Source organism: Aphis gossypii, chromosome X (genome assembly GCF_020184175.1).
Source record: "Aphis gossypii isolate Hap1 chromosome X, ASM2018417v2, whole genome shotgun sequence".
Lineage (NCBI taxonomy): Eukaryota > Metazoa > Arthropoda > Insecta > Hemiptera > Aphididae > Aphis > Aphis gossypii.
In genome coordinates, this window is record NC_065533.1 from 49,651,266 (window position 1) to 49,662,016 (window position 10,751).

The 10,751-nt window shown below is 25.7% G+C and overlaps 1 protein-coding gene across 1 annotated transcript; it reads left to right on the top strand.

Annotated features, from left to right (window-relative positions):
- The first annotated feature begins 124 nt into the window (after positions 1 to 124).
- LOC114132582 (protein CDV3 homolog) lies at positions 125 to 7,937 on the top strand. Its single transcript, XM_027998083.2, has 5 exons — positions 125 to 444; positions 683 to 897; positions 1,344 to 1,569; positions 7,144 to 7,215; positions 7,279 to 7,937. The coding sequence occupies exons 2-5, from the start codon at positions 691 to 693 to the stop codon at positions 7,431 to 7,433; spliced, it is 660 nt and encodes a 219-aa protein (XP_027853884.1). The 5' UTR covers positions 125 to 444; positions 683 to 690; the 3' UTR covers positions 7,434 to 7,937.
- Positions 7,938 to 10,751: the final 2,814 nt, after the last annotated feature.

The following is a 10,751-nucleotide window of genomic DNA, read 5'->3' on the forward strand; positions in this document are numbered from 1 at the left end:
ACCGCCGCCTGGAGAATCGAAACAGAATTAAAAAATATGTACCGCCCGTCCGGAATCGTTACTACGTTCATGCCGACGGTGCGGCGAATCCGTTTCGGAATCGTCACGATAACGGGATCGGCCGATGATAACCAATCGGACACGGCGGTCGGGTCGCTGTTCGCAAGTGGTAGTACATGTGATTTGTCGCGTTTCCACGTTAACAACCGAGGTGGCGAGATATTACATTATCGTCTGCCGAATACCGTTGTCGCGCCCGCCGCTTGCACAGTAATTAATAATAATAATATATATTATATTATATATACACATATATTGCTACGCACACACACGCGCGCACGCATCGAGACCACGTAATTAATTAATAATATTTAATAGTATTTTACCGTTGTCGGTGTGCCCGAGCCCGTTGTCCACACAGTCGTCCGACCTCCAACGAATTTGGTAAATTTATTTTTATTTCTCTCTTCGATTTTTCACACGATAAACTAAACTAAAATATCGTCTACTACGTCCGCAACGTTCTCCTAGTCTCTTAGACCAGTGACGGCCTTGCCGTTGATATCGATCCCCATACAGTCGGGACCGGCGAAGACGATATTTTATTCTTTATTAGTAAAAGTTTTTTTTTTTTGTTTGCTAGACACTAATTTTTTATGTTCGTTTTTTCTTGGTGTCTCAGAAGCAATCATGGCCGATTTAGATAATTTTTTTGCAAAGAAAGACCGTAAGAAAACCAAAGGCCAGAAATTCGCGACCTCCTCGGATAATATGGCTACCGGACAAGAAGAATTACAAAAAAAACAAGACAAACAGAAAAAAGAAAGATCTGAAAGGTCGCTCACGATTCAAAGTAATTACGCGACTGAAAACGACAACAAAAGTTCTTCCAAAATGGTATTTATCAATTTAACTTTTATCATTTAAACCATATACAATATATACAAAACATATTGCATACCTAATATTTAGTCAAATAAATATGTGTTCCTACTATCATTGACGTTTGTTAAAAATGTTTTATGTTAGGTAAGTGTAATGCGATCTAAGTATATAATAATTTAGGGGAATTTAAACAACAATAAGATTAAATTGAATATGACGGTAGGTGCCTACTTCTATTATTATCAACAATAAACATTATATTGTTAAGTATAGGTCATTTCTTTTCCCCTTTAATTAAATATTTAAGCACAATAAATGATGACATTTTAAGCAAGTATTTCAATTTTACTAGTCTACTTGTTATATATTAAGTAGGTAGTTAATGAAAATAGATTAATATTTGAATATTAGAATACTATAAATATTTAAATTAACATTGCTGAATTTTTTTCTAACAGTTGGAAGAAGAATGGAATGAATACCAAGAAGAAATAAAAGACTATACAACACTTAAGATGCAAACTTTGACAGCTGATTGTCCATCTAGCTTTACGGATAACAACGATAAAGATGATGAAATAGAATTTGAAGAAAATGAAGCAGGAGAAATGGTACCAAAACGAAAAAATGCAGGACCTTGGAAATTAACTGAACCTGAACAACCTCCTCCTCCACCACCAAAAGGTAACTTTTATTTTTTACTTACTGAAAATATTATCATTGTCTCATATTTTGTGTTAAAAAATAAACTTAGAATAAACTCATTTTTAAAGTTGATAGTTGTAAAATTAAATAACATATATTATTCTCAAGCTTTACAGCTAAAACATTTATTTAGGTTATGAGATTCTTATGTTTAGAATTTTAGATACATTCAGGTATTTAAACACAAGTGTTAAGTATTTCATGAAACATTAAATTTGAAAATTACTTAGATCTTTGAGGGTACAACATATTTAGATCATAACATAATCTAAAAAATATTGTTTAATTTCTTAAAATATTACTGATAGACTGGCCTGGATAGGCCCTGTGAGTTACTGAGTTGAACTCGGTGGGCCGCTTAAAATTTAATCTGACTTAGTAATATATGGCCGAAAATATTTGAACACCCCAACTCTGTTACTCTTGACAGCTCAAAAATGTTTATAAATATGAATTAATGACATTATTTTATTGAAAAATGGGCCGCTAACATTTTTGGAGCCGGTTAAAATTCTAAAATTCGGTGGGCCGATACCTTGTCTATCCAGCGCTGCCGATAGACTATTATACTGAATAATTGTTATTTATTTTCATTTTAATTAAATATTATCACATTAAATTTGGAAAATAAAAGTATTTGAGTTTCAATTTAATAGTTTGGGTGTTTTAAAAAAAAAAATTAATTGCATGCAAAACTACATCATTTTAGATTCTAAATGAAGTGATGTATTGATTTTACAATAATGTGTGTTTTTATTTTTATTTTTTGTCTTTTTACATCATAATTTATTAAAATAATGCTTTAATTTCAAACTTCAGGGGTGTTTTCTAATGGCAAAGTGAATATCTTTGAGGCATTTAGAGGTCAAAAGTAAAAATTTTCAGAAAAACCGAGAAAAACAAAAAAAAGTGACGAAAAAACTGGAATTCTTACACATAACCAGTTTTTGACCAAATCGATTTTTTTATATGGTTGTAACTCGAAAACCAATCACTGTAAATACTCAAATTTTTCACCAATTGTTTATATGAGTGTTATACAGTTATATTTTCGATTATTTTAATTTTTTTTTTTTTTTTGAAGTGTCGATAAAGAAATATTGGGTGTTTTGGTTAAATTTAATATAAGGTTTCTTATATGTCATTTTTATTGAAATTAAAAAAAAAAAAACCAAAAATTGTTAGCCACAATTTTTTTTATTGGCATTTATAGTCCAAATTTTTACGAAATATGTCAAATTCACGAAAATTTGAAAGAAATTTTGTAGTTGAAAAATCAAAAAATATTGTGTTTATATCTAAAGTTAAAAAATGTAACACCAAGTTTTCCTTCAAAAAGCTATAGAGAAAACTTGAAACATCATAATAAGAAACATTTTAGGTGCGTTTGAATTTTAAATTTTTACGAAAAAGCATAACAATAACGATTTGTCATAGATACTTGAAAATTTCACCAGTTATTTACAATCTAAATTTTAGATTGACATTTTCTTTACATAATTTAATTTTCAAAACCTTTTTTCTTATTATTATGCTATTTAAAGGCATTTGAAATATTTGTTTTCATTTATTTTAGATTCTGAATGATCAATAAAGTGATGAATGTATTGATTTTACAATGATGTGTTTTTTTTTGTTTTTGTGTCTGTGTAAACTCATTGGTGTAAAGCATAATTAGTCGAAATAATGCTTCAATTTCAAACTTCGGGAGTGGTTTCCGATGGAAAAGTGAATATCCTTGGTGCATTATAGAGGTAAAAAGTTAACATTTTCCAACAATTTTCAAAAAAATCGAGAAAAACAAAAAAAAAATGATGGAAAAACGGGAATTTTTACGCAAAACCAGTTTTCGACCGAATCGATTTTTTTATATGGTTGTAAATAAAAAAATAATCACTGTAAATACTTGAAATTTTCACCAAATGTTTATGTTAGTGTTTTTATATATACAGTTAAATTTTCAAAAATTTTTGACTTTTTGTGAATTATTTATAGACCACTGAAATTTTCGATTTGTATGCGAATTTTTTTTTGAAGTGTCGGTAAAAAAGTTTTGGATGACCAAAAAAACTTGAAAATTTAATATAAGGTTCCTTATAAGTTGTTCTTGTTGTAGCTAAAAAAAATTAAAAATCGTTAGTCACAATTTTTTTTTATAAGCGTTTATATTTCAAATTTTTACGAAATCTGTCGAAAACGCCAAAATTTGCAAGTAATTTTGAAGTTGAAAAATCATAAATTGTTTTGTGTTTATAACTAAGGATTAAAAATATAACATTAAGTTTTCCATAGGTTTTTCTTCGAGTAGCTATAGATAGAACTCAAAGCATCATTATTGGAAAAATTTTAAATGCGTTTGAATTTTAAATTTTTACGAAATCGCGTAACGATAACGATTTATCCTCAAACGATTTTAAATATTTGTTATTATTCAAAAAGGATAAGTCGTAGATACTTGAAAATTTTACCAGTTATTTAAATTAGCATTTTTTTTACATGATTTAATTTTCAAAATATTTTGACTTTTTTAAAGCTATTTAATGAAAACTGAAATTTTCAATTTTTCTGAAAAAATGTTTTCAGAATTTTTTTTGTCGATAAAATTTTTTTAGCACAAAAAAATACTTGAAAATTTAATACAAAATTTTTCATAAGTTACTCTATAGTTTCTTTATAGTGATTTAAAAATTATAAGAATACATAGGCACAATTTTTTTTATTAGCATTTGAATTTCAAATATTTACAAAAATTCCTCAAAATCATGAATACTTGCAAATTATTTTGTAAGTATAATTCATAAAAATATTTGTATAGGTAGCTAAGAGTTGAAAATTTAATACAAGATTTTTCATAAGTTTAGCTTACAATAATTATAAAAGAACTTAAATTTTGGTGTATTCAGGCCATTAAAACATAAACCACCTTTTTCACCAACCACTGGAAATTATATCCTAGGCTGACAAATCATCTTCTTTCAGAATCGTTTTTCGTATACAATGATACCTATCATTGCATTCAAATTTAACCTACCCTAGTCCGAGTTCCACCCCACCCCCTAATATACAGCAGAACGGTATCCACTTACCCACTTTTTTTTAGTTTTTTTCTATAAAATAACTCACTGACTAGAAATGCATAAAAGGTTAATTTAACTCCCAAGTTTTTAATTTCTCAATACAAAAATATCAAAATTCTATATTTACAATATTTTTTTATAAGCATTTAGAGTTAAAATTTTGATTAAATTCGTCATAATTACAAACTATTTTTTAAGCATAACTTCATAAAAACTTTTCATTATATCAATCGTCATATCAAAGTTATGAAAATTTAATACAAGATTTCTAATTAGTAGTTCTTATTAGAACAATAAAATCTAAACAATATATAGACAATTATTTTACCAGAAATATTTATTTGAAAAAAATTTGTATTTTAACAATGAGTAGCGTTGTAAATTATTTTGTTATAATTAAAAAACATTGTTCATGGGGACTTGAAATTTTTACGTACCTATATTATATTATTTTGAATTTTACTATACGTATTGACATTTTTGATTTATTTTAAGATATTATTCATTTATTTTATGAACCTATTTTTACTCTTTTACAGTATTTACAGAAAGATGTTATTACATTTTGAGTTATATAAATTTATATAATTACCTAAGATTATAAGAACCTTATCTAAATACTTTGGTAGTTTTAATAGCATCTATTTTATTTTTTCTGAATTTTACATGTAATAAAACTTTGAAGACATTTGCATAATATTGTTTCTTTTTAAAGAGTTACTGATTTCTTGTTTATAAAATACTTGATCAGATAATAGTGCATGATTATTATGGTTTAACTTACTTTATACAGTTCCACCGTTCACTGTTGAAGACTAGCTTCTTTTTAAAATTAAATTTAAAGCCTTTTATTATTTTAACACATTTGCCCTTTTCACTATTAATGTTTTGCACTTTATATTAATTCATTTTTAAAACTAGTTCAAAACTTTTAAATCTCTTAGGAATTTAAATAAAATTAATAAATAAATAAATAAAATTGTACTATAGAATGAGTGTTGGAAATCAATTAAATAATATTGTATATTTTTTATTATAATCTGGCTCAGGTATCTGGCTTGGATTATATATTTTACCATATAAAAGAATTAATATAAGTATAATGGTGTATAATATCTAATGTAACTTAAGTCATAAATTATGACTTTGAAATTACAAACTTATTTTGATACATGGTATTTGAAAATGTATGGATCCACTTATACATTTATTACCTGTCTATTATAAAAGGCAATAATAGTACTAAACTATTTTCGTTTACCATAAAATTAAGAGTACAAGAAAGCAAATTCACATATAGTTGGGAGACAATTCATATAAAAATGATTGACTTTTTAACTTTGAAAATGATAAGTGTATAGTTTTTACTGCAGTGTCATGATACCATGCTGTTCCAATGTTTAGCGCTATAGGGAAACTGTACATTTAAAAATCAATAACATTGTTGACTTGCATTCACCAAGTCCAATTTTGTGTTGTTTTAGCTTTAAATTTAGAGCAAATCGAATGATTTAAATTTTTTTTTAACTTTATAAATTAGAAATTAAATCTTGTTTAACTAATTTTCAATTTGAAGTGTTTTTTGAAAAAGATGATTTGTTATTACTTTTGAATGTCATATAATTACATACCACTTTTCTAAGATATTGGATGTTGTAGAAATGTTCAACACTTAATCTCTATTTATTGCCAACTTTGTTTTTAACTCAATTTTCAAAGTTCACAAAATGAAAAAAAAATTCTCGAGGCTCAAAAAAACATTTAAAATTATTTATTTTTATAATATTTAGCCTAACTGATTTAAAATTATGTTCTTTCATATTTTTTATTTTAAATTTACTGTGGTGTTTATTAAAAGTTGTACTGTGAAATTTCTATACATACTTGTATACAACTATATTTAAGTAAAGCGTGTTTATAATTTATGAAGTAAAATCTACACATACCTATATTATATATATCATATTATTTTATAAAATTATTCTTAGTATAAACTAACTTTGAATACCGTGTATCATTAACTAGTATTTGTGAGTTATACACTTTTATGTATTATTTAATATAATTACCATACTATAAAAAGACAAAATATAATACATCTTATCGAGCATTATTAAATTATACAACTATTATTACAATAAATTTCAATGTTTTAAGATAAACATTTTATAATATATTATACTGTGTCCAGTAGCAGAACGCTCTTATTCTGTTCATCCCGATGTGATATTGCATCATAGTTAATCTGGCCTCGATGGCAAGATGTCGTGTGAGGATATACAGAAAACCCCATTTTCATCAGGCTGTAGTGTGTTCTTTTATTAGACAAAGTAATAGTTATTCATACTACTTGAATGATGCTTTTTAGAATATAAATCATTTTTCAACTAATATATTCTTTGCCACTCAAAATTATTTTAAATATCAAACAATTTGAACAAAATGTGTATTCATGATACCATCTAATTTTTTTTAGCCGCTCCTCCAGTAGTAGCTGAAGTACAGAAAAAAGTATATGTTCCACCAGCTCAACGTAACAATTTTCAAGGTAAACTGTTGATTTAATTTTCTATTGCAAATATAGTAATCTTTTAATTAATTTGTCATTTAGGTGGACATAGAAGCGCACCAAGAAGTAAAGCAACTAGCTTAGATGTTAAAGATGAAGAAATGTTTCCAACACTTCAAGGCAATAATAGTACTAAAAAAAGTGTAGCTCCTGCTGCTAGAAAAGTTGAAACTCCAGCATGGGCCAAGTATCAATAATTAATAATTATGATGAATATGCACATAAATATTATCTTTTAAAAAAATTTCTAAAAAAAAAAACGCATCATTAAATTATTTTTTAGTAAATGTTCATAAAATATTTTCTACAATGATTATCACAATTCATAATAGAATTATGTTTTTCATTCATTAGTCTTATCGAAAATTAAAACTGTGATCAAATTTCTATAAATATCATAATATTTTTAAGTGATGTACTTTTTTGTTAATTTCATTTATTATAATTATGAGCTGTAGATTTGTATACAAATTGATATCAACCAAAACTATTCCTATAATTTTGAGAACATATTAACATGCAATTTATTTATATCATATTTATAATTGCATTATAAAAATTATGCAGGCACAACTCATTAGATATCTTAATATATTATACACATGTTATATTACGTAATGCTATGTTAATTATGTTGAAATTGTCTAATTCAAGTGCCTAAATTGTTTTGAGTTGTGTATCATTAAAAACTTACAAAAATATATCATAGTATAAGTATTAAATTTATTTTGTTGATATAATGTAACATAAAATTATCAAGGTAATTACTAATTACATTATGTCCTGATTAATATATTTTTTGAAAAAACTTTTCATTTTAAAAACCCAAGAATTAATACTAATATAATGCATGTTTGATAAAATGTTCATTGCCTTGTTTTTCAAATGTATTATTTAATATAACTCTTTTATATCTATATTATTTAATATTTTTTGCTTAATAATACTATGCATCCTCAGTTATTTTAATTTCTAATACTTAAGTAAATTACTGTTTTTAGCCATCTAATAATTTAAAAGAGTATGTTAAAAAATAAGTATTTAGTCCAATTATTAAATATATTTGTCTGAAAAATTTTTAAACAGTATTAATTGTGTCTATATTTCAATTAACTAAGAACTATGCCTTTAATAATTTTCTTTATCTTATGACTATCATTACTAATATTATATTATGATTACTGTAACTCTTAACCCACTAGTGACAGCAATGCAGCATGACAAATAACAACCATATTATGGTTTAATGAGACTGATGCATGTGCAGATAAAGTTACCAGGAAACTGATAAATCCAATTGATTATGTATAGTTTTGTGTATAGATCATAAATTAGTAATTATAGTATAGAAACATGATTAATACTATAGGAAATAAATTCAATTTAGTGTTGTTAATTATTAAAATACTTTTCAAAATGTTTATTTCAAAAAATTAAACACTTATTTTTATTTTGCTGCTATACTACCAATATTTTTATATTTTATTATTTTCAAAATTTTTTTCTTAAATAATATTTTATTATAAGATTTCACCAAACAAGCAGATAACAGATTACATAATTGTGTTTGCAACGAATATGAAATTCTCAAACTTATTATAGTATGTATGCGAAACGTATGTATTAACTATTTAATTTAAATATTTATAAATATTAATTATTTATTTTCGATTAACATACTAGTATTTCAAATAAAAATAATACTCGACCACAACTCGGTCATAATTACAAAAAATATACTAAGACAACTAACATGATACTATAAAAGAAATGATTGAATTTTTAACATTTCATTACTTACGTCTCATTTATTATATGCATCAACATTAATGTTCATCATTCCTCCATCTACCTAACCACCCACCCATGATAATTTCAATTTAATTAAATAGGTTACCATATAATATACAGATATGCACTGTGTTATTACTCTTAAAGGCTATAAATAAATCAATTAATATATTTTTGTATATATATATAATATTATGTAAATATACATAGTCATATACTTATGTATTATGTAATATGTACTTATATACATGGATATGGAAGTATACATCTAATGAATTTATCCCATTCCTTACTCCTTAGTGTAAATCACTTATTTGTACAGCTTCAAGCATTTAAGTGTCTAATATCTTGTGAGTTATCAAGAAGTTGTTTAGCAGTAGCATTTGTATGCAACTTAAGTTTATTTGCATTTCTGTTGACAAATCATTTGATTTCATCCTGAACGTTATGATATCTTCAGATTACGATGGATGATATCACTCTTAATAAACTTATATGCTGCAATAATTGTTTGAACAATATTGAACACAATGTCTTTGTATAAGATTTTAACTAAAAATAATTTGCTAATTTTCTCAGTTTTGACAAAACTTGATCAAATTTCAACTTCAAGCCCTTATTGAAATTGTTAATTTAATCATTTTTGCTGCTTCAAAAGGTGACAGAAGTGAACTGGCCTGGTGGGACTTATAGAAGTTCTTTTTTAAGTACTAGCTTCTTAGCCTTTAGAATGGAGTTACTCGAATGTTGGTCTCAACTCTCAATTACTTAATATTATTAGTGCATGGAAAACTACAAATTATTTACATTTTAAGTACATAATATATCTACTTTAATAATGTACTACATATATTGATTTTATGTTTTCAACAAAAATTAATTAGATTCATATTTTTTCTTTTTTGGTAGGGGTGTTAATAATTTTGAGTGTGCTAAACCTGCTCCTGTCCACCACTGGTCGGGCCTATCAACTATACACCCCTTTCCCATTAGGGAACCATTCTCTATAAGATTATGACAAACAAAAAAACGCTTCATTGTAAAATCAATACGTACCTACATTCATATTACTTCAATTAAAATCTAAAATAATACATATGGTATATAATATATATCATAATGCTAAGCAGCTAAGCATACGTATACGAGTATACTATATACGAGTCAATTACGTTCCATATCATTATCACCAAATTATTTTTTATAGTATTACTCATATACTTGGTAAAAATATAATTAATTTGCTCACAATATATTCACATATCGCATTTTATGTTCGACAATAATATTTTAATGTGAACACGTGCTGAAGTGTGATTGTCATTTTCGTCGTAAAGCGTAGATATGTAATGATAATTCCAAAGCCTAACCGCTTATAATATTATAATTAAGTACAATGAATTATAGAATCTATAGTGATTAAATATAATTTAAAAGGTTAACAGTAGACATTGCTATAAATTGTAAAACTATAATATAAAACTAGATTTGTGCATGTCGATAATGTAAGTAATAAATATACTAATACACCATTATTCTATCAGTGTTATTAACAAATATATAATATTTATTAATAATTATTTTTTATTATATTTGGAAAGATGGAATTAATATTAATCTAAGCCTACCCACTAGTGTTTAGGTAGGTATATTACAATCTTCAAATATTAATTTTGTTTTGTAGTTTTTTTATTCTGGGCAAAACAAATAATATAAAATAGGTA

Excerpts from the sequence above, each read along its gene's own strand:
- LOC114132582 (XM_027998083.2), top strand. The coding sequence starts at position 691 with ATGGCCGATTTAGATAATTTTTTTGCAAAGAAAGACCGTAAGAAAACC. Across the intron at positions 898-1,343 it reads ACAAAAGTTCTTCCAAAATG|TTGGAAGAAGAATGGAATGA; the intron begins GTATTTATCAAT and ends TTTTTCTAACAG. Across the intron at positions 1,570-7,143 it reads TCCTCCTCCACCACCAAAAG|CCGCTCCTCCAGTAGTAGCT; the intron begins GTAACTTTTATT and ends AATTTTTTTTAG.